The 23,291-nt window shown below is 42.2% G+C and overlaps 7 protein-coding genes across 7 annotated transcripts; 3 read left to right on the forward strand and 4 right to left on the reverse strand.

The window, feature by feature from the left end:
* The first annotated feature begins 100 nt into the window (after positions 1 to 100).
* BDF20DRAFT_648495 (transcription factor S-II, central domain-containing protein) lies at positions 101 to 4,032 on the forward strand. Its single transcript, XM_053075939.1, has 3 exons — positions 101 to 300; positions 382 to 467; positions 1,035 to 4,032. Coding segments are annotated over exons 1-3 (2,883 nt in total). The 5' UTR covers positions 101 to 298; the 3' UTR covers positions 3,830 to 4,032.
* A 326-nt stretch (positions 4,033 to 4,358) lies between these two features.
* On the reverse strand, positions 4,359 to 6,431 carry BDF20DRAFT_914833 (uncharacterized protein; the record flags this gene model as incomplete). The annotated part of the gene is made up of 1 exon (XM_053084235.1): positions 4,359 to 6,431. One exon carries the CDS (start codon positions 6,429 to 6,431, stop codon positions 4,359 to 4,361), a length of 2,073 nt encoding a protein of 690 aa, XP_052934043.1.
* Positions 6,432 to 6,826: 395 nt separating this feature from the next.
* Positions 6,827 to 7,715, reverse strand: BDF20DRAFT_648835 (uncharacterized protein). The gene is made up of 4 exons (XM_053075940.1): positions 7,314 to 7,715; positions 7,132 to 7,239; positions 7,010 to 7,033; positions 6,827 to 6,914 (listed from the first exon to the last, which is right to left on the reverse strand). The coding sequence occupies exons 1-4, from the start codon at positions 7,618 to 7,620 to the stop codon at positions 6,850 to 6,852; spliced, it is 504 nt and encodes a 167-aa protein (XP_052934044.1). The 5' UTR covers positions 7,621 to 7,715; the 3' UTR covers positions 6,827 to 6,849.
* A 621-nt stretch (positions 7,716 to 8,336) lies between these two features.
* BDF20DRAFT_823452 (pyridoxal phosphate-dependent transferase) lies at positions 8,337 to 9,702 on the reverse strand (the record flags this gene model as incomplete). Its single annotated transcript, XM_053077793.1, has 3 exons — positions 8,337 to 9,083; positions 9,224 to 9,460; positions 9,523 to 9,702. The coding sequence occupies 3 exons, from the start codon at positions 9,700 to 9,702 to the stop codon at positions 8,337 to 8,339; spliced, it is 1,164 nt and encodes a 387-aa protein (XP_052934045.1).
* A 400-nt stretch (positions 9,703 to 10,102) lies between these two features.
* On the reverse strand, positions 10,103 to 11,707 carry BDF20DRAFT_882103 (mitochondrial K+-H+ exchange-related-domain-containing protein). Its single transcript, XM_053081701.1, has 2 exons — positions 11,284 to 11,707; positions 10,103 to 11,173 (listed from the first exon to the last, which is right to left on the reverse strand). Exons 1-2 carry the CDS (start codon positions 11,539 to 11,541, stop codon positions 10,520 to 10,522), a joined length of 912 nt encoding a protein of 303 aa, XP_052934046.1. The 5' UTR covers positions 11,542 to 11,707; the 3' UTR covers positions 10,103 to 10,519.
* Positions 11,708 to 13,273: 1,566 nt separating this feature from the next.
* BDF20DRAFT_823804 (uncharacterized protein) lies at positions 13,274 to 14,713 on the forward strand (the record flags this gene model as incomplete). The annotated part of the gene is made up of 3 exons (XM_053077830.1): positions 13,274 to 13,780; positions 13,976 to 14,267; positions 14,406 to 14,713. 3 exons carry the CDS (start codon positions 13,274 to 13,276, stop codon positions 14,711 to 14,713), a joined length of 1,107 nt encoding a protein of 368 aa, XP_052934047.1.
* A 1,687-nt stretch (positions 14,714 to 16,400) lies between these two features.
* BDF20DRAFT_977729 (uncharacterized protein) lies at positions 16,401 to 23,291 on the forward strand (the record flags this gene model as incomplete). The annotated part of the gene is made up of 4 exons (XM_053085091.1): positions 16,401 to 17,244; positions 17,314 to 19,997; positions 20,072 to 21,645; positions 21,724 to 23,291. 4 exons carry the CDS (start codon positions 16,401 to 16,403, stop codon positions 22,955 to 22,957), a joined length of 6,336 nt encoding a protein of 2,111 aa, XP_052934048.1. The 3' UTR covers positions 22,958 to 23,291.

Raw genomic sequence — 23,291 nt, forward strand, 5'->3', positions numbered from 1 at the left:
ATGATGTGGATGCGTCTACGACGGGTTCTCAAGAACCTGCCGGATCGTTCGCTACTGTTTCCAATATAAAACCAGCTGAAAAGGAGAAGGAAACTGCGGCAGGTACTGTTTGCCCTTCCGATGAAACGGTAGCAGCTCCGTCACCAGATACAAGTCAAGCTAGTATTGCTAGTAGTTCAAATAAGAAATCAGCAGCCAAAAAGGGAACAGCTTCGGGTAAAAAAAGAAAGTCTCGGAAGAAACTATATTGTATTTGCCAGAAGCCTTATGATGGTGAGCCAATGGTACAATGTGATAAATGTAAACAATGGTAAGTTTATAATACCATTCTACTTTATTATTAGCCAGTAAAAAACGGTTTAAATAACAAGATATTTTTAGGTTCCATTGTGAATGTGTTGGGTTTGATCCTGAGGATACAGATGTAGAAGATGATGCTGAATGGATCTGTAAAACTTGTATTGAAGGTAAGCTTACTTGTTTTTGTGTTGTTAAGGAGGCTACGTGGAATCTGTATGTACAACGGACCATATGCACACGCGCACACACAATCAAACACGCACACATATTCAACAGTTTTAAGTCAGTGATTGCATTTGGAAAAAAAAACAAACCAGAAAGACACAAACAGTTAACAAAATATTTTATGATGTTCATAATAAATGGTCTATCAATAAGAGTTCTCCCCTTCTCCTCCCCCTTATTTTTGTTAACGCGATCTTTCTAAGATCTACAACCTTGTCCATACATCGCTTAAATTTTTTCCTTAAAAATTGGGCTCTTTGGAATGTCGAAAGTGACATCTGTTAAGCGAATGTTAAAAGTGGCATCGCTATCTCTATACTCAAGCTGAAAGAAGATACAAAGCAGTTAGCAAAGGAAAATGGCAAGATAGTGTCTCGCTCAATGGTGTGCTTGGCGTGTGTCATCTGAAAATACGTTGTTCATACAGACTAAAACCTTGTCTCTTTTAAACAATAAGGAGCTTGAAATGGAATTTTGAAAGGTTGCTGACTGATATTTCTCATTTTTAGACAATAAAAAAGAACAGGAATCACTATCAACTGACAGCCAACAAAATAGTATCACAAATGTGAACATGACGGCAACTGCTAATGCTTCTCCTACGATAAGCGCACCCATACCCACACTTGTCAATCCCACAACCACATCTATATCAACAACACGGCAATCGAGAAGTGGTCGCTCACAATCTAAATGTTTATATGCAGGCTGCCAAAACCGTACGCGCGCCGATTCTTTCTGCAGTGATGTCTGCGCTAGAAAACATAATGAGGACTTAAACAGTACAACTCGTAATATGCGTCGTCATAGCTCTGCCGCCAATCGCATTCACGCCATGACTGGTGTGACACCATCAACAGCAGTTTCAAGTGGCCAAACAACCAACAGTTCTACTACTAAAGGGACAGAAGCCATCATAAAAAGTACAGGGATGGATATTGATACTGACAATGCCAATGTGGTAGACGACAATGAGGATGATGTAGCGATAGACCAAGATGATGAGAAGGACGAAGATGTAAAAATGGAGGATATAATTGAAGAGGAGGACGATGGTGATGATAGTTTGAATGAGGAAGATGAAGAAGACGAAGAAGATGAATTTGAATTCAAAGCCAAGCCCGTCAGCACTTCGCCTAAAACCACTCACAGTAAGAATAGAAGAAAATCATCAGCAACCAAAACCAAAGCATCTCTGGAGGGTGGTAAAGCACCAAGCGCCAAATCGCCTTCTGAAAAAGAAAAAGTAGCATCCTCCTCAGCAACTCAAACACCGAGTCAATCAGCATCACCCGAGGAAAATCCTATTCGTCGCAACGTTATAAAAAGTATGACGAATGTCTTGAAACCTATATTTGATGCTGCTCTGGAAAAGAACCCAGGGATGCTTGTTACTCCTCCTCCTACAGCTACGACAAGTACTGCAGCCGAAAATGCGGATGGGGAGAGTAAAAGCAGTGAATTATCTCAAAATAGAGCGGAACAGCTGGCTAGATCCATTGAAAGTGCTATGTTGGAACAATTAGGCGAGAGTAAGGGTGGGCACAAAGTACCTGGCGACCAATACAAGAGTAAATTCCGTTCTCTGTTGCACAACTTGAAAGATAAAGCGAATCAAGTCTTCCAATTACGTGTCATTACCGGAGATCTGACACCGGTCGAACTGACCGGTATGTCTTCTGAAGATATGGCCAACCCAGAGCTGAAGTCGAAGGACGAGGATATGCGTAAAAAGTCACTCAAAAACTCTGTTATGAAAATAGAAAATATGCCTATTATCAAAAAGACACACAAAGGAGATATTATTATGTTACCTAATATGGATCATCAGGAAACAGAAGAAAGCATGTATTCGAAGGAAGTGCAAGATGAACTACTAAGGATTTCCAACGCTTCTAGGGCAACAACAACAACAACAACAACAGGAGCAACAGATGATGATGGCGGAAGAAGTGGTAGTGGAACACCTATTAGTAGCAGAAGCCGTAGTGCTAGTTATAGTCAAACACCAACTCCCTCTGACGAAAAGCGGTTCAGCTTTGGAGCCGCCGGCGCGAAGGTTGATCCATTGAACAACATATTGTCCCGGTTAGGCGCTGCCAACAGTAGTGGTAGTGATAGCGATGGTCCTTCTTCTACCAGCGGCAACGCAACAAATAAACGCAGTAACTCATTGCTCACACCTAGTACAGAAGAAGATATGGAAGCCAAAAAGAGAAAATTGAACGAAGATTTGGAAAAAATGTTAGGAGAAGATGATGAAACGCCTTTTATGGTAGAAGACGTCGTCCCTGAGGATACAACAGAGTCAGAAGAGATAAAGAATGTCAGTGAACCTGTCCAACAACAGCTATCATCTACTATCTGGAAAGGCCGTGTCAATATGCCTCAAGTTGCAGAGTTCGAGGCTTCTGCTCGTCAAATCGGTGGTCGTATCTTAAACGAAGAAGAGTGGCAAGAAGTCCTTTCGCCAAACATGTGGATTGAGGGACGCATCCGCACGGAAAGCGTTACTGATTACGTTACACAAACCCAATATTCGAACAGTCGTGAAATTGTTCTCATTGAAGTAGAAGCAGAAGGAGGTGATGACAATCAAGAAGCACAGTCGCTATTGCACTATTTGGAATCACGAAAACGATATGCTGTTGTTGGTCATAATAAGACACGTATTAAAGATTTCTACTTGATACCACTTTATAAAACACAGGAAATTCCCGATTGTTTGTATGTTGTACGTGTAGAAGACAGAAAGAAACGGCCTGTGGATGTTTTTCTGGGCGTTTTAGTCTTGACGAAACAAAAGCTTCAACCTCATCATGGTCCATCGGATGGCACAATTACAGCAGAACCAACTGCTATGGATGCTTCTCGATCTCTCCCTATTGCAGTTTCTGAGGCCTCCACATCTCTTCCTACGGTGGAAACTACAGCAACAGTCCCTCCCATTTTACCTCCAGAGCTACAGTTCTTGCAACATTTACCTCAATTAGCTCAACTAGCTTCCCAACAACAACAATCTCACCAATCACAGCCATACCAAGCGTCATATAGCAGTTATCAAGCAGCAGTAGCACCAGTAAGCCAGCAAGCTTATCAACCTTCATATGGTTATCAAGCAGCTCCAATTGCTGGGTCTTCCAGTATTAACACAGGTAGCGGATACCAACAAAATTATAATCATTCTCATCGACCACAGCAACGTAATCAGCGCCAAAGGAGCAATAACAATAACAGACGCCACCATTACAATAATAATGTTAATAGTAATGGTAATAGCTATCATCCCTCTTATCGAAAATAACTTATACCTCGTACACAACTTATTGAGCCCATAAATAAAAAATCATCTCCCGTTTCCTGAAAGGGACGGGGCCTACTGAATGTAGTTATATTAGGTTTTCTTACATGTATTTTTTTACATACACTAAACTAACAGAATCTACATGTGGATTCTATGAAACTGCATATGTTGATAAAATAAACTTATGAAAATTAGTGTTTAGCAATGTGTAATTAAGTTTGGAATATTTGGCTTAGCATGCTGTAGAGACAATAGATGCGGCACAGTCACCTTTTTAGGCATTCATTTGAGATGCTTAAAGACCTAGACATTTATTTCAAGCAGGAAAAATAAAATCAGAAACTGCATTAAGTAAGAATTATCAAATAGTAGAAAAACAATTAGATTTAGCGAGAATTCTTGCAATCTATACCATGTCAAACACTTCTAATTATTGCAAAAACTAAGATGAATGATGTCCGAATTTAAATTTTGTATTACAAACGATACAAAGTTGTAGAGAACGGATAACAGTATGGTTAAGTCATCTTTAATGCTTTTTACCCTTGATATTATTGTTACGCTTCTTTGTGGTGGTAAGAAAGTGAAATAAGCTACTATATGGACGAGAACCTCCTAGAAGAATAGTAGCTGCAGTAGCCTTTAAACCTGCGTATTTTTTCTTTTTCATTGAACTTTTCTTGCCAAGCTTATGGTCGCCCCCATCAGCAGCATTAGTGCCAATAGCAGCCGTAGTAGTAATATCTGCTGTAGCAGTACTATCAGCTGCAGCAGTTTTGGTAATAGCATTGAGGGGAATCACAGTACCGTTAGACGATATCAACACAGTACGCTGCTGATAAGTTCTGAAACGGCGCATCTTCACTCTCCAAGCAACTGGATGAGAGTGATCAGGTATATCGTCCATAGGTGTGCTCAATAAGTAGTACATATATCGTGTATGTCGGAACCTCGTCTGCAAAATTGGGACATCATTGAAATTCTTACAAGTATTGTAATCAAACAAATCTGTTGCCATTAGTCGCGACAAAATATCGATATGATGATGCTGTGTCAAGGGTGGCGGGACCTCCGGATAGTGCTTTTCGAAATCAAAATTGCATTGACTTAAGTGGGATGCATGGCTATTGTCATCACCCAGGCGCTCTTTTCTAATTATATCTTTCAATTGTTGGGTGGTAATCTGCTCAGGGGCGCGGTTGGATACATGGCTTTGTGGAGTCTTTAGGCTCGGCTGCTCTCCTCGATGCTTTTCTGCCTTGAGGCTGGTTTGCCCGTTGTTTCTCTTTTTCGCACGTTGTTGAGAAAATCGCATAGCAGAAGGTGAGACAACGGATAATTGCTTACAACTACCCCCAGTAGATGGTTTCGGTTCATAATGCATCAGATGCATAAATGCATTCATCTCGCTCAATGTTGTTAGGTCTGCCTTTCGAGCTTTTCTACCTGTTAGAGCTGTCAATCGTTGGTAGAATGCCTGTCCAATTTTCAATTGCTTCGTTTCCAAAGTGTGGTATTTATGCTTTATGGTTGAGACTTGCTCACTCTGTTCATGTTCCTTCCATCGCAAGCGCTTATTCGCTAAATCCATCCTTATAGCTATCAAGTCGGCATTATCTTTGCTCATTTTGAGTGTTTGCTCACATTGCTGGATGAGCGTCTCTTTTTCGGTTTCCATCTTATTCTTGAACATCTTGATATGCATACGTTGGGCCAGAGGATAGTAGTTGCTATAGCGAATTTTTGTCATTGTGGCCTTGTAGGTCTCTGAGAATTGGATAATAGCAGGTTTTCCATGTTCCCAAACGATTTCATCTGTCAGTCCTTTGCTTCTTATGACTGTTGTATCTGATGAAGAAACAGTTGAAAGGTTTTTGATGATCTTTTGGGGATCAGAAGCTGCCACTTTAGATAATTTTTGTAAAGTCTTGGCTGCATCGCTCATTCTCTCGTTAAATATGGTAGGTTGATTTTCACTTTTAGGTTGTTGTGGTTTCCCTTTCAATCCAGGCCGTGAGGTCACTGAGGTTGCTGGTTTCGCGTCTGGTAAGAGCATGGGTGCTCGTGCTGGTGCTGATACCACTACCGGGACATTATGTATAGGTTTCAATTCGATCACCCTCAAAGGCGGCTTACCCATGGCCGTATCAATAGGGTTTAATTGCGGACGTTGCTTTTTCGTAGTGGAAGGTGGAGGCGGCTGTTGTAACGACTGTACTGGGCCTAGCGGAAGAAAACCAGCTTCTGCTAACTTTTCCATATGCTCTTTGAATAATTCGAGATCAGTCATTGAGCTTCTCTTGCTTTTCATCTTTAGGTTCAACTGATGTGTGGCAATTTTCATTTCAAGACGAGGTGTTAAGTTATGGCCTCTATTGTTGGATAGAACACGGGTAAGCATAGGGCTGCTCACCAGATGCAGCTTCATCTCGGAGGAGGCATCGCTGGAAGGCGTTATAGGAGTACTGTAGCGCCTGTTCACTGTTGGGATGTCGTACGTTCTGTTAAAGTGCTCTTTTATTCTAAGCAATTTCAGACGAAAATCTACCGAACTCCCAGTACGTTTTGAGGTTGTGGGGTCTTTGGATAGATCAATTGACATTATTGTATTGATGGAGCTGATGGAAGACGATCAACTTTGAAAGAATAAAGAGAGACAGAGCCACCAACTACTATATTTATGGGGGATAAAAGAGCAGGAAAAGGAAAGGGTAAGAGAGATGATGGATATATTTTTTAATTTGGTTATAGTCTCTGAATGGTGGTATTCACCGTATCGTGATTTTACAGAAAGAAGGAAATAAGGACCAAAATGGTTAAAGCCTACGTACTAAAAGGTATCAAAAATGGAACAGATTGTAACTTATTAAGCGAGGAAATAACAGTGAAGTACTGTCTAGTATTGCTAGAATTATTTTTGAAATGGCTTGACGGGATTGCTGCGTACTATTGCTCATTTCTAGCAATGGGTTGATGGGTTGATAATAAATAACAGATATGGTACAGTCATCTTTTCTAAACTATATGAACTTCCAATCAATATTACAAACACCCATAGACAATTGTCCACATACTGCTTCAAATACTAAAAAGAAAAGTAGTGATGTTAAGATAAACTCTCAAACAATCAAAAAAAAAAAAAAAGAAAACCTCCTAGAGACATCATAAAAGTTATTTTACCTTTCGGTGACATGTCAAGCGCACCTATTTTTTTAAAGGGCAAATAGATGGATTAGTTTCGGGGGATTTTTTATTTTTTTGATCGGTGTATAATGCCCTCGGAAAGCTGACAAACGACCTACCTCGTTTACAAGTAGGGCAAGTATCTACTATTCTAGCTGTAGTGGTGCCTTTTTGGCCAGTGATGGCTACCATCTTGTCACATTTCGGGTTTACATTGGGGTTACCACCTAGTTATTCGATATGAAAATCTTTGTCAGATGGTTATTTCATAGTCAAAAATGAATTTGTCATCATCTCTTACCGTTAGCCATTTGTTCTGAGTTGACTGCAACAACAAGTTCATCGTCGGTATCGTACTTGCCACAAGAGCCTAGACCCACTTCGTAATAAGTACCTCTGCCGTTGAATAAGTTTTTGACTTTAGAGAGTATAGGTTTTGCATAATTAGATATGAGGCCACGTTTCTGCACCGTGAGAGGGGTGTTTATTAGTTCACTGCTGGTGTAGTCGTGATAGATGGAAGCCGCTGAACCATAGGGGACAAAATGGCTGAGAAATGTGATGAACAATAAGGCTGCGAAAAGAGCAGATTTAAAAGATTCAAACATGTTTTTCAGGGAGTCTGGTTCTATTGATATTTCAAGAAAGTCTGAAGAGCAAAGTGAAGGCAAAAGAAATGTGAAAATACAGAATGCTTGAGCATTTAAACTTGAATGTCATTCGTTGCCAAAAGTTATATCTTTTGTATATATAATAGAGATAGAGAATGAGATTTAAACAGATCAAATATGTGCATCATACAAAATTGACACACCTCTACCAAACAACAAAAAAGGCAAACCCCTCATTCCTCACTTATTGTTTGTTGTCCCCTTACTGCAACTTGCGCACAGACGATGGAAGTGACTCAAATATGGACCACTGGCTAATGTTATATTTGACTGCAGTCATTCTTTTATAGTGACAATGCCTATAGCGTTCGTTTTGAGCAGAAACATACTTTACCATCACTCCCTTGTTCGCAAGCGAAAAAAAAAAAAAAACCAAAAAAAACCAAAAACCATACTGTATGCCATTGCCCTGCCTTCATACGGATTCTGGATGTGTAATTTTGAAATAAACTAATTAACATGCATGTAAATAGATACTTTAATTTTGTCAAAAATTGCTCTTTATAAATCGAGTTCTTTGACGAATGATGACTTGACTACTGTACGTCTATGTGCTAAATGCAATTCTAAAGGTATGGCACGTAATTCCTACAACAAAAATTGAACATCATGCAATCATAATATGCCTAAACTGTCTATAGGGTTTTTTGTTTTTACAACGACTTCCATGCATCCATTAGAACTTGAACTTCTTTTTCTCTGCGAACGGCGATTCTGACAAATGTATTACATTGATAACCAGGCTTACCGCTGCGTACAGGCACACCCGCCTTACGAGCGAGATCTACAGCCTTTTCTGCTCTTTCTTCATTTTTCATATCCAACCAAACCCAGCTCAAGAAGGGCTCTCCATGATAATCCCAGTTTTCGTAGCCCAAAGACTTTAGCTGATGGATCAAATAGGCTCTCAATGGCTTTGTCTTTAGCCATGTTTCTTCCAGATAGTCCGTGTCCTTTACTACTTGTTCTACAAATTTCAATGCGGGTCCATTCACAGACCATGGCACTGCTATTTTACGTAAAGCTTCGCAATGTTGAGCGGTAGGACAAATGACAGAGCCTACGCGTAGGCCTGTACAAGACCATATCTTTGTCCAGGAATGCATGACGTGCACAGAGACACCATAGTGAGTGTACATTTCTTCAATGTAGTCGTGTTGGGTGATAAGAGAATCATGCCTGAACTCGGAAGAGTGCCAAGGTTGCATGGATTCATCCACAATAACACAACCGCCAGGATTTACATTGTCTCTGATCCATTCTTTGAGCTGGTGTATAGACAAATAGTCACCGGTGGGATTGCAAGGATTAACAACACATAGAACATCCGCCCGATCATGGAAGGAAGGGTCCTTGATGTCAAGACCGTGTGTTTCAGCACTACGTTGGTACTCCCTGTACTAAACATTTTATTTTTGATTGGAAAGAAAGGTAACAGCTGTCAGAGTCAAGTAGGCACTCACACATCATGGAACGGATTTTTTTGTTGCTTTCTACAGAAATGGGGGGGGGCGGTTTTCTTTTTGAATGCATTGTTTACCTGAACGTTCCAGGGACCGCCTTTCCAAGTCGGCTTTTTCTGTCCATTGTTTGGTTCGTTAAACTTGTGAAATGTTTCCAACGCTTTTCGGATGACAAGGTCGATCAGTTCAGAAGCACCATTACCTAAAAGCAACCGAGCGTGATGTTTTTTGTATTCTGTGCCCCAAAGGAACTCGGCTAAACAAGATTTGGCTGGTTCCTGGTCGGCAGCTGGATAATGATGAATCTCATTTATCTAAGGATATCATCAGTCATACGTTTTGAAGTCAATCCGTTTTGAAATGAACCTGCACTTACAGCATCTTTGGCTGCTTCCAAAGCCTTACGAGGTGTTCCAAGATAATTGGTAGTGACGCTAAAGTCTTGAACAAAATTATTTAAAAAACGGTGTTCCTGACCACCATGGAAGGCTTGCGTTTTGGTATCCCAAACAGTAACGTTGCTCTGCTCTGTCTCATTTAAAGCTGTTGTCACCATATCAAGAAGAGATTTTACTTTGTAAAAAAGTTTGATATGAGAGAAGAAAGGGCGATGAGGACAAAGGGAAGAAAAGGTAAAAACATTCCTTTTTCTTTTTTTTTTATGGTTAATTCTTTGTCCATCGGTTTTGTCCTTTTCCCTGTGATCCCCTCCCACCTTGATCTTAAATTGATTGGGGGAGGTTGTTGTACGTGTTAGCTTAAAATACGATGCGGGACATTAAATCCATCATGATGAACATGTTGGTATCTGTGCGTCATAGTCTGGCTTAAGCGTCAATGAACTGCAATCTTTGGTAATAGGCAGCATTCGTTTTACCTGGACATTGCCTTCTATTGAATGTGAAAGAACCAGATGTTGAGACATAGGATGTGTCCCAAAAAAAAAAAAAGCAGATCGTCTCGAACGAACCTGGGTTTTCGACATTCCCCTATTGATGTCGCCCTATTTACATAAGCAGAAAAGGCAGGTGGCATATGCTCTTGTTCGTCGTTCCAACAGTATGTCTTGAATGCAAGTTGTCTGCTGTTTTTTCTTTTGAAATAGAACGTATATGTGTGTGTGGATGGTCGTTCCTAAGATACACACCTATCTCTCATCCATGTTGCACAATTTCATTGAGATAACCTCAACAACATCAAAATAGGGTTAGTGTTCCAGAATGGGTTGTGCAATTCAACCCTTTTCTGCTTTTATTCATGTTAAAGTAAAGAATGTACAAGTTCTTGTTGATAGGTAAAAAGTAGGAATTCAATGAGGTTTTACGCTCATCATTTCTAGGCTATGTACAAAATGTCAAAAAGACAAAGCTCTATCACTTGTTGTTTGCAAATCGTTCCGTTGCTATATTTTTCAAAATCTGAAATCTTGCTCTGCTTAGTTCCGTTTCTAAGCCTGGTACGTCCAATTGGTCTACCAAGTATTTAATATGCTGTTGGTTGAGTACGCCGTCTATATCTTGGGCCAAGCTACTTGCTAATTGTTGATGGGACGGCACGGCATTCCTTTTCTTTTCTGATGATGGTTGATAGGCTTGTTCGAGTTCTTTCGGGAAGGCGATGTTCTTTGCTACATTGAGCTTCAGCGATAGACGAGCGCCATTAAAAAGTGTGTCTAACTCCATGTCCTGTGTGTATTTAAAAATGCTTCTGTGGATACTGCTCTTCGCTTCGTTTTCCCTTTCTTTCTCTCCGCTGCTGCTGTCTACGGCTGTAGGTGTACTTGACATCAAATGCTGTAGGTGCTCGGCTCCTTTCAGTGCTTTATAATGGCTGTATAATCGGAATAAATTATACGCCAATGGTATATTCGGTATCAGAGGAACGAGAACAAATGTGCAAGCGATAGGAACCCAGTAAGCTGAGTACCACATGTATTTTCTGTGGTAAGGGATACGATATTGTAACAAAGCTTCAAGATGTTGATGGATAAGAGATGGGTCTAATAAGGAGGGATGATGAACAAGGACCTATAGTAGTGTATCAACAACGAATGCGTCAATGATTTGAAATTTATTTTGCCCCCCCCCAAGTCTTGGTCCTATCACAGACATCTTTTTTTTGCTCAATCTATCGATACCTCGTTCAAGGGTTGTTGTAGTTCTTCCTTTGCTGGAATACTTTTCAAAAACCATTCCTGGTAATCCAACTGATTCATAACATTCGTCCCTTTGACGTACAATTTCTTTTTCCAACTGTCAGGCTCAGCTTTATCAAGATTCTCCCATTTCTGGCTGGACCAATCGACGATCTTGGTCAATCTTGAAGTGGTGGGCAGAGTGGAATGACAATAGTAAGCCCAGCGATCTTTTAAAATAGGGATAACATACAAACGCATAGTGTGTTGAACCGAGTTGCTGGGATGTATTTCAAAAGAGAAATGAAGAATAGATCAGTTGTAGGAAGAGTGGAGGGAGTGGGGGGAGTGGAGGGGGGGGGTATTTAAGTAGGCTTTGAGACGAGATCACGTCGTGTGGATAACGAAATGAAGAGAACCCACAATAGATAAAATAGAAAAAAAGATGCAAGCTTAGACTGAACTTCTTCTCTCCACTGCTGAGCTCATTACGACGTCATTTCCGTTTGCTTTCCCCTGCTTTCAGTTCAATGATACTTTGTCTACACGAATGAACGAGACCATTTAAGCTCATGTTACAGATAGTCTATTGCTAAATTCAACTTTTTAAACAGCAAACAGCTTCAATGGCTATATCATGGATCAAGTTGGCCATTCAGCATATGGATAGCCCCCTCTGTGTAACTTTCATCGAATCAAGTGCTTTGATTGGCATTCTACGGATGGCAACCATTGCAGGCTTGTACGCAGTCGCTTTTCGTGTCGGGCTTCTTTGTATCGGATTGCTTCAACAGTAAAATCTCATGATTTCAAATTGACCTTGGCAGTACACATCTTGAGGAATAAGATAAAGAATGGTGTCAACCCACTTTTTTGACTTCCGGCAGTACGGCGCGATTGCTTTTCTTTTTTTTTTTTTTTGATCTGTCGCGTACTTTTGAGTCATTTACAAAAGCTGTTTTCTCTGTTTCTTTCTCAAGCTATTTTCCGCTGTTCTTGGATTAGTTTGCAGAAGGAACAAGGATTCCAACTCTTAATGCAAGACGTAACATACGCTGTCATAAATAATACGCCTTTTTTTCAACTGGAGTGAGAGACGTGCCACTCCTTTGATAAAACATATACACACATCAGCTGAAGGGGTACGCATTATTTCGGTAAAGAAAAGGAGAGATAGGCATCTTGCCCATCTGTATTATGTACGTTGTATGAGCGTTCAATGATAATCGAAAGCTAAAACATTGAGTTGATTGGGTTTTCTTTAACAAAAAAGGCAGATAACTTGACAACTCGTCGGAGCAGCCAATAAAAATGCCGCAAAATGCAGTATGATTCTTTTTTTATTTTATCATAAAAGTTCAGAACATATTGGATGCATAACGCTACTTTTGTTTCTTTGTTTCCCTTCCTCCCCCCCTTTTTTTTTTTTTTTTTTTTTTTTTCTACCCTGTGATTTCTTTTTTTTCTTTGTTTCTGGTTGGTTTTTTTTTTTTTCCTTTGCTTCATCCGTCGCTCATAAGAGAGTATGGTGACAACAGAGACCCACAGTGACCTACGCATCCTACCACTTCAAAAAGAAGAGTACTCGAGTAAGACAAAGAAAGGCTTTGGTTATTCACGTTATTCAACAGAAGGGTCTAGAGAATCCTCGTTCATTTCACGACGAGAAGAGCAAGAGGAGAGCCGACGAGGAAGTGGCAGCAGTGGCAACAGTAACAGGAGGCCACCACAGGTGGGTGAGGACGATCATGAGGAGGACGATCATGAGTCCTTTGCCAGCGCTTTAGAAGGGAAAGAGAACGACAAAAAGCGGGTGCAAAAGTCAAGTAGCCACAGTAGCTCTTATGAAGCGGAAGCAAAAGACACGCATCATGCCAACGTCGATGGATCGACAGCAGAGAAGACGCTTCTTCCATCAGCGAAAAAAGGGGAGATGTCAGGAGAAGCAACGGACGAGGACGAGGACGAGGATGATATTTTGGGTTACAAACGCATGAATTTAAAAGGCGAATCAGAATCCGATAAAGATCTGATCATTTATTCTCTCAATGAATCACTTCAAATCTATAAAGACACAGTGGAGCGTATTCAGGGCGAAAAGGATGATCTTGAATTTCAATACGAGCAAACGAAACGAGAAGAAGCACAGAAGATGGAGCAGGAAAAGACGACGCTGACACAACTGAAAGCTTCTACGGAGGAAAAGCGGGCCACGTTGGAATCCGTGTATCAACATTTGATGAAAGAATTGGCGGCGAAAAATCTGGACTACCAGAGAATGGAGAGCCGATTCCATTCTCACAAAAATAAAGGCGCACAACGATCATCAGTGGATGAAGAGCAAGATGATGTGGATGGAGGCAAACAGATGAGTATTCAGGAACAGATCTTGACCTTGTTAAAGCAGGTGGAAGAACTTTGTCAACCATTAGCAGCAGCATCAGCAGCAGCCAATAGCAATGATAAAGGCAGCAGCAAGTCAAAGAACAGTCATCCAATGGTGATCAATGCAGCGAGCGATGTGAAGGATTATTTCAACCAATTATGGCCCGAAATGATGGGCAAGTATTTTAAACACCCGCATCAGCAACAAAACAGTAGCAATAGCCATACCAAGAATAAAAAAAAGAAAAAGAACAAAAAGAACAATAAAAAAGAGAATGAGACGACGGATAACGACACGATAGAACAAGAGGACGGTATCTATTTGGATAAGAGGATGATTCCACCATTAGCTGAGAGACTTATGATGCAGATCTTGATGGATAAAATTCTATTCACGTCCATTTACCCTGGCGTGTCAATGAATAAAGCATTCGGAACAATTCATAAATGGGTGGACAAAAGAAATTACACGTGGGCGGCTCGATTAAGACAGCAGATCAGTGTATTCATTGTCAAACAGTCTACAGAAGAAAAGGAATCCATCGATAAAGCCATTGAATCTATCTTGGAAGCAGGCTATGACCAATTATGCACGTTATACAGTATGACAGCAACAGACACGACGGTTGCTCCTCCTCCTCCTTCTCCTCCTTCTCCTACTATGACTGCTACGAACACTAGGAGCACTATGAGCACGACTCGAAGGGTGGTGGATCATCACCTGAGTAAAAAGGACAAAGATCGACTGAAACGAAAATGGTCAGAAATAGTTCGACGCGCTTTGAAACTAACGCTGGCCATTAAAGAACAGGATGACCCAATTATACTCATCCATCCTGTAGATGAGGGAGCTATATACGATGAAAATACAATGAAAGCTGTAAACATCAAAGAGAAGAATGAGACTGAGGGGGAAGATGGCAGCGAAGGAATGGCATCCGTCGCTTTTATGATTACACCCATATTTATGACATCACCTTACTGTGAAGATCCTGAGAAGGTCTTTGTGGTTCCAGCCAAAGTTTATTGCGATACTACTACACACTAATTTCTGCATTACCCACCCGGCATTTAAGCACATCAATAAACATGTATTTATTTTGTTATCGTGACAGTAGCGCCCTCCACATAGTTAGTACTCATAGTACTTCTTAACCCAGGGGCATCGACTAAGAAGAAACGAAGCACGTTGAGTCGCTTTTCTACAAATGTCGCGCAGACTGTCCTTGAAAATAACCCCATTGTTTAACAATGAAACCCAGATACCTAAATGCCCTTCCTTACAGAAGGAAGCAAGAACATCTTCCCTACAATTACGTAAACATAATTGAGAAGGACCTTTTCCCGACCTTATCCGATGAGAAGCAGATTATATATAAAAAAAAAAGGAGAGGAAGAGAGGGGCTATTTGGAAATTCTAAAGATAAGCTTCTTTCGTGGGATAAAGATTAAGTAAAGCGATATGATTGGTCCCATACAATCTCTAAGTCATGTATGATGGAAATACCAGCATTACAAACCTGTCAAATAGAAAAAAAGGGTCAATTTTTTTTAGCATGATATTTCTGACACATGATTTTCTAGCAACAGGACATATATTCTCATTCGAGATAACTATTAAGACTTTTTTTTTTCGCCCTTTTGCAGACTCTCATGAAAAATGATGAGGTAATAGACGGGTAGTTATCCCATATGAACGGGCTTTTGTGATTGGGCCGTTTCATCACTTTTCTGGTTTTTTTTTTTTTCTTCTCGAATCCGTTATCTTACCACTGTTTTTTCATTCTTTTTACGCACGAAGCCCGGGATTGATCCAAGTACGTACACTATTCGTTTCTTTTTTTTTCCATTGGAAAAAAATATACTTTCTTTAAATCTATATACAAAGTTGTAAATTGACAAATGATGATACATAGCTGTTTCCATAGAATGCATCCATTTTGTACATTCGATGGATCTAGAACCCAGTTTATATAGCTTATTATGATAGAATATGAGAATAAACACAGTACTCTTCCGTCATACCTTATCCGGTATAGACACTATATTTTAGCTTAATAAGGGTATAAAACTGATTAGCCTTTCCCGGCCGATTTTAAAAATGCATGTGACCCTTCAAAAAAATGCAGATTGTTGTTACATTAAAGCAGTGAGGGTCATTGGTCCCGGATGCACAGAGATAAGAGAGATACATATTTTTATGTGAGATAATCTGTTTCCTTTCGTAAATATCCATGCTATTGCAACTCATAGCACCTTTTTTTTTTTTTTTTTAATTTAGAGTGATCTTTATTTTTTCGTTTTTTTCTTGCTTTTCCATCTTGTTATATTTATATTTTCAAGTCTTTCAAGCTCTTTAAACACCTCTCCCCCCCTTCTACAAAGAGAGTATTTACAGACTGTAAGGATAACGAAGAAAGATACGGATATATAAAAATGTGTGTGTGTGTATGTGTGTGTGTGCGTGTGTGCATGTGTGCATGTCTGTGTCTGTTCATGGTTCTAAGGAGTCCTATCTTTATTTTATCTTCTTGGCCTTAAACAACATCAGTAGTAGTTTCTTTTAGTTCCATCATCAAAGGAATCAGCTCTTTACAAAAGGCATTCATCTAGCTAAAACAAAAAAGTGAAGATACATTGCACATAGCCCTTCCTCCCTCCCTCCCTACTCTTTTCTATACACGATATACCACCCGACATTATCTTGTAAATACCATTCACCAAGCATACAAACAATGACTTTTCAACAACCATCCGAAAGCAATCACAACACATCTTGGGCTGAAGCTATTCCTGCCGCTCAAGGTTTATATAACCCTGAATATGAAAAAGACGCCTGTGGTGTTGGTTTCATGGTTCATGTAAAGGGCAAACGATCTCATAAAATCCTGTCCGAAGCGAGCCACATTCTTTGCAACATGACTCACCGTGGTGCCAGTGGTGCCGATATCCGTGATGGTGATGGCGCTGGCGTCATGACAAGCATTCCTCATCAATTCTTCGTCAACGAAGTCTCTCGCGACTTGGGTATCACCTTGCCCCAAGAAGGCCGTTATGCCGTCGGTAATTTATTCATGAAGGGCGACCCTGACGCCATAGCAGAAAGTAAAAAGGTCTTTGAGCAATTGGCTGCCTCTTTACACCTCTCCGTCTTGGGTTGGCGTTCTGTACCTCGTGATTCTACTATCATCGGCCCTGCTGCCCGATCCAAAGAACCTGCCATTGAACAGCCTTTTGTCGTCCTGGCCGATCCACAACAAGGCAATCATCACGAGGCCGCCTTTGATGAGCCTTATTTTGAACGTCAACTGTATGTGTTACGTAAACATGCTACTCATACGCTTACCATGAAAAAATGGTTCTATATTTGTTCTTTGTCCAATAAGAACATCGTTTACAAAGGTCAATTGACTCCTAAGCAAGTGTATGCCTATTTCCACGATTTAAATAATGTTCAATATACAACTCATTTTGCCCTTGTTCATTCGCGTTTCTCTACCAACACTTTTCCTTCTTGGGATCGAGCACAACCTATGCGTTGGTGTGCTCACAATGGTAAAAAAACATTAAAAATTCCTTGTGTAGAATGAAATGGCAAACGTTGTAACCTCCCCCCTCCCTTCCCCCCTTTTTTTTTTACTGCAACAGGTGAAATCAACACGGTTCGTGGTAACAAAAATTGGATGCGTTCCAGAGAGGGCGTCATGTCCTCTGACACATTCGGCGACGAACTTGATCTACTCTACCCTATCATTGAAGAAGGAGGCTCTGATTCGGCTGCTTTCGATAACGTACTCGAATTATTGGTCATCAACGGCGTCTTGACACTGCCCGAAGCTGTCATGGTGATGATTCCTGAAGCCTGGCAAAACAACGAAGCGATGAGTCCCGAACTCAAGGCCTTTTATCAATGGGCGTCTTGTCTCATGGAACCTTGGGATGGCCCCGCCCTTTTCACTTTCTCCGATGGTCGTTACTGTGGCGCCTGTTTGGATCGTAACGGTCTTCGTCCTTGTCGCTACTATGTTACCTCGGACGACATCATGATTTGTGCTTCCGAAGTAGGTACCGTCTTTGTCGACCCCGAAACCGTCGTTGAAAAAGGCCGTTTGAAGCCTGGACGTATGTTACTGGTCGATACGGTCGAAGGCAGGATTGTCGATGATAAGCAACTCAAATTACAAACCGCTACCAAACATCCTTTCACAGAATGGATCAAGCAACAGACGATCGTGCTCAACGACATTGTCGAAAAAGCAAATGCCGTCAAGCCCTATCATCCTCATTTGGATGACACCCCCGTCAGAGCCGACCCTCGCTTAAAGGCTTTTGGCTATACCTTGGAACAAATGAACTTGATTATGCTCCCTATGGCCTCTACCGGGAAGGAGCCTTTGGGCTCGATGGGTAATGATACAGCTTTGGCTTGTCTCGCCGAACAACCACGTTTGATTTACGAATACTTCCGGGAACTCTTTGCTCAAGTCACCAATCCACCCATCGATCCTATTCGTGAAGAAATTGTCATGTCCTTACACTGTCATGTGGGTCCGGCTGGCAATATTCTGGAAATCAACGATACACAATGCCATCAGCTCGCTCTGACATCGCCCATTGTGTCCCTGGAAGAACTGGCCGCCATCAAGAACATGCACCAGTTCTATCCCCGTTGGAAAGTAGCGACGATTGACATCACGTTTGCAAAGACGGAAGGCGTCCAAGGCTACATCACCACGTTGGAGCGCATTTGCTCAGAGGTATCCGCTGCTATCGAGCAAGGCGATAAGATCGTCGTTCTGTCCGATCGTGCTGTCAGCGCGGATCGAGTGGCCATGTCTTCTTTGATGGCTGCTGGTGGTGTACATCATTATTTGGTTCGTAACAAGCAGCGTAGTCGCATTGCCTTGATGGTGGAAACAGCGGAAGCGCGTGAAGTCCATCACTTCTGCGTCTTGCTCGGTTATGGTGTCGATGCTATCTGTCCCTATCTTATCATGGAAGCCATCTTGAAATTGCAACGTGAACATGCTGTCCCTCACGGTCTGCACCCTGACCACTTGATCTCCAATTACAAAAAGGCCGTCGATAATGGCATTCACAAGGTCATGTCAAAGATGGGTATTTCTACCTTGGCCTCCTACAAGGGCGCTCAAATCTTTGAAGCCCTGGGTATCGACGATTCTGTCATCTCTCGTTGCTTCTCTGGCACTGCCTCTCGTATCAAGGGTGTTACTTTGGATATCTTTGCTTTAGATGCCTTGACGTTACATGAGACAGCCTACCCCACCCGTAACACGGTGCAACCTGTCTCCTTACCCGAATCGGGAGAATACCACTGGCGCCAGGGAGGCGCCCCTCATATTACGGAGCCTACCAGCGTGGCTCATCTTCAAGACGCTGTGCGTCAAAAAAACCAATCGTCGTACGACGCTTATTCCCGTCATGCGTATGAAGCCATCAAAAAATGTACGCTACGTGGCATGCTGGCCTTTGACTTTGAAAACTCCAAGCCTATCCCTCTGGAGCATGTGGAAAGCTGGGATAAGATTGTCAAACGTTTTGTCACAGGTGCCATGTCGTATGGTTCCATCTCGATGGAGGCGCATTCCTCTTTAGCCATTGCCATGAATCGTTTAGGCGGTAAATCGAATACGGGTGAAGGCGGTGAGAAGCCTGAACGTTCCGTTCCTTTCCCTAATGGTGATTCGATGCGTTCTGCCATCAAACAAGTCGCCAGTGGCCGTTTCGGTGTCACTTCTTTCTATCTCTCGGATTCCGATGAGCTTCAAATCAAGATGGCGCAAGGGGCGAAACCTGGAGAAGGAGGTGAACTCGCCGGCACCAAGGTGTCGGAAGAAATCGCCTCGACACGTAAAACAACGCCCGGCATTGGCTTGATTTCGCCTCCACCTCACCATGACATCTATTCTATCGAAGACTTGAAGCAGTTGATTTACGATTTGAAGTGTGCGAACCCTCGTTCTCGCGTCTCTGTCAAGTTGGTGTCGGAGGTTGGCGTAGGTATCGTCGCTGCTGGTGTGGCTAAAGCGAAAGCGGATCATATCTTGATCTCAGGTCATGATGGTGGCACCGGTGCTTCTCGCTGGACCGGTATCAAATACGCCGGCCTGCCCTGGGAATTGGGTTTGGCGGAAACGCATCAAACGCTTGTCTTGAATGATCTACGAGGTCGTGTGATTGTGCAGACAGATGGTCAAATGAAGACAGGCCGTGATATTGCTATTGCTTGTTTGTTGGGTGCTGAAGAATGGGGCTTTGCTACTACGCCTTTGATTGCACTGGGTTGTACCATGATGAGAAAGTGTCACCTGGTAAGTTTTTATCTTTTTCTGATGAGTCCAATAGGCTACAGAGCACTTATCTTTTCCTCTCTCCTCCTCTCTAGAACACGTGTCCTGTAGGTATTGCTACGCAAGACCCTGAATTGCGTAAAAAATTCCAAGGCTCTCCTGAACATGTCGTCAACTTTTTCTATTATCTCGCTGAAGAATTGCGTGGCATCATGGCCAAGCTTGGTTTCCGTACCATCAACGAAATGGTAGGTCATGCTGAAAAGCTCAAGGTCGACGATTCACTACGTACTTTCAAGACGGCCAATTTGGATTTGTCCCCCATTTTGACACCTGCCTCTTCTCTCCGTCCAGGCGTTTCCAGCGTCTGTGTTAGCAAACAAAAGCACAATCTTCATGTCCGCCTTGACAATTACTTTATTGAGGAAGCGGAAGCGGCTCTTACCCATAAGGAGAAGGTCCAGATAGAAGCCGATGTCGTGAACACGGATCGTGCTTTAGGTACCACCTTGTCCTACCACGTCTCGAAGCGTCACGGCGAACAGGGTCTTCCTTTTGATACGATTCATGCCAAGCTTCGTGGTTCTGCCGGTCAATCTCTCGGTGCCTTCTTGGCTCCGGGTATCTTTTTTGAGCTTGAAGGGGATGCGAACGATTATGTCGGTAAGGGTCTTTCCGGTGGTCTGTTGGCCATCTATCCTCCTCGAAACTCAGCTTTCAAATCAGAAGACAATGTCATTGTGGGTAATGTGTGTTTGTACGGCGCTACCAGTGGTAAGGCCTTCTTCCGTGGTATTGCCGCTGAGCGTTTCTGCGTGCGTAACTCGGGTGCTTCTGCTGTGTGCGAAGGCGTGGGTGATCACGGCTGTGAATACATGACGGGCGGTCGTGCTGTCATCCTAGGCACGACCGGGCGTAATTTTGCTGCTGGTATGTCAGGCGGTATCGCTTATGTCTTGAATTTGCAAGACAACAGCGAGTTCAAGAAGAACGTGAATATGGAAATGGTTGAGTTGAGTACCGTCAACGATGATGAACGTGTGGCTGAATTGCGTGATTTAATTGAAGACCATCGTCAGTATACACAGTCTGACATTGCCGATCGAATCCTCAAAAACTTTAATGAATACTTGCCTAAATTTGTCATGGTCATGCCTACCGAATACCGTCTCCTGTTGGAGAAACAGCGTGCTGAAAAAATGACTGCTGATGTAAAGGCGACGGCTATTGCTGAAGAAGAAGAAGAACAAGAACAAAAACAAAAACAGAAGGCTGCAGCTTGTGAAAAGGCCAAGATGAAAATGGAAGCTCCCATTGAAGATGTCGAAGATAGTGTGCTTGGCGAGGAGGCTATTCTGGCTCGTCGCGCTCGATTGGATAAAGTGCGTGGTTTTATAAAGTACAAGCGTAGAACGGATGGCTATCGCAATGTCAAGAAGCGTATCGGCGACTGGGATGAGATCAACATGCGTTTGACACGTTCTCAGTTGCATGAACAAGGTGCTCGTTGTATGGATTGCGGTATACCCTTCTGCCAATCAGATACAGGTTGTCCGATCGGTAATATTATTCCCAAGTGGAACGAATTGGTGTATAAGGATAACTGGAAGGAAGCACTGGATCGTCTGTTGATGACCAATAACTTTCCCGAATTCACGGGTCGTGTCTGGTAAGTTTTTAAATGTATCAAAATTTTATGGAATGAAAAGCTCATCTTTTTGTCTACTTTTTCGTATTCGAACCCCAGTCCCGCACCTTGCGAATCAAGCTGTACACTGGGTATCAACGAGCCTCCTGTTGCCATCAAGAGCATTGAATGTGCTATTATTGATAGAGGATTTGAAGAAGGATGGATGGTACCTAAACCGCCTGCTACGCGCTCTGGTAAAAAAGTGGCCATTATCGGCTCTGGTCCCGCCGGTTTAGCTGCTGCGGATCAGCTCAACAAGGCGGGTCATTGGGTGACCGTCTACGACCGAAACGACCGCATCGGAGGTCTCTTAATGTATGGTATTCCCAACATGAAATTAGACAAGAAGATTGTTCAACGCCGTATCGACCTTATGGCTGCTGAAGGTATCCAATTCGTTCCTAATGCTCATGTCGGTGTGGACGTGGATGCCAACGCTATTCGCCGCGAAAATGATGCTCTCATTATTGCTACTGGAGCCACTTGGCCTCGTGATCTCAACATCCCTGGCCGTGAAGCGAACGGTATTCACTTTGCTATGGAATTCCTTCAAGCCAACACCAAGAGTCTTTTGGACTCTGGCCTTAAGGATGGTCATTATCTTTCTGCAAAAGACAAGCATGTGATTGTCATTGGTGGTGGTGATACTGGTAATGATTGTATCGGTACTTCTCTCCGTCATGGTTGTAAATCTGTTGTCAACTTTGAACTATTGCCTCAACCTCCTGAAAGTAGAGCCAACGACAACCCATGGCCTCAGTATGCCCGTATCTTCCGTGTTGATTATGGTCATGACGAAGTCAAGTCTCATTTTGGTACGGATCCTCGTGAATATTGTGTCCTGTCCAAGGAATTCATTGTCGACGAACATAACCAAGTGAAAGGAATCAAGACGGTCCGTGTGGAATGGACAAAAGACGAATCAGGTCGCTGGGTCATGAAAGAAATCGCTGGTTCCGAACAAACCTTCGAGGCTGATCTTGTCCTTTTATCGATGGGCTTCTTGGGCCCTGAAAATGCTATCATTAAACAAATGGAAGTGAAGCAAGACGGACGCTCTAACATTGAAACCGCCAAGGGTCAATATGCTACTTCTGTTGCTGGCGTTTATGCTGCTGGTGATTGCCGTCGTGGACAATCTTTGGTTGTTTGGGGCCTCAACGAAGGTCGTATGTGTGCCCGTGAAGTAGATATTGCTCTCACTGGCAATACCTACCTACCCGTCACCGGCGGTATTCAACAACGTGTATTGCCTCAAATGACCGAAATCTCTGAAGTGGCCGCCGCTTAATCGTAGCATTTCACTTATTATCCAACATGTATATCTAACATTGTACAAAAAAAATACGATCGCCTTTACATATCTTATTAGATTCTCATTATATATCACTACTGTTATAGTTTGAATCTCGCACTTTTTTTTCTACTTTTGTCATCTATGGAGGTATACGACAAGAAAAAGTTAAAAAAGCGTTCCCGACGGTTCAACAAGTGTTCTTTTATAGACATTACTTCTGCTCTCAAATTTCTTCATCCGACCTATACATATCGCACATTGGATGTTCTTAACCATCCAATTGTTATCTTAACGCCTCATACATCTTTGATGATAATAATAAACGTAT

This window comes from Mycotypha africana (genome assembly GCF_025528875.1).
Source record: "Mycotypha africana strain NRRL 2978 chromosome Unknown BDF20scaffold_8, whole genome shotgun sequence".
NCBI lineage: Eukaryota > Fungi > Mucoromycota > Mucoromycetes > Mucorales > Mycotyphaceae > Mycotypha > Mycotypha africana.

Coding starts and splice junctions, on each gene's coding strand:
- BDF20DRAFT_648495 (XM_053075939.1), top strand. Junction 468..1,034: donor CTGTAAAACTTGTATTGAAG/GTAAGCTTACTT, acceptor TCTCATTTTTAG/ACAATAAAAAAGAACAGGAA.
- BDF20DRAFT_648835 (XM_053075940.1), bottom strand. CDS start 7,620: ATGTTTGAATCTTTTAAATCTGCTCTTTTCGCAGCCTTATTGTTCATC. Junction 7,034..7,131: donor TTGCCCTACTTGTAAACGAG/GTAGGTCGTTTG, acceptor TTAAAAAAATAG/GTGCGCTTGACATGTCACCG. Junction 6,915..7,009: donor GCTTGACATGTCACCGAAAG/GTAAAATAACTT, acceptor TTTTCTTTTTAG/TATTTGAAGCAGTATGTGGA.
- BDF20DRAFT_882103 (XM_053081701.1), bottom strand. CDS start 11,541: ATGCGTTTGTATGTTATCCCTATTTTAAAAGATCGCTGGGCTTACTAT. Junction 11,174..11,283: donor TACAACAACCCTTGAACGAG/GTATCGATAGAT, acceptor ACACTACTATAG/GTCCTTGTTCATCATCCCTC.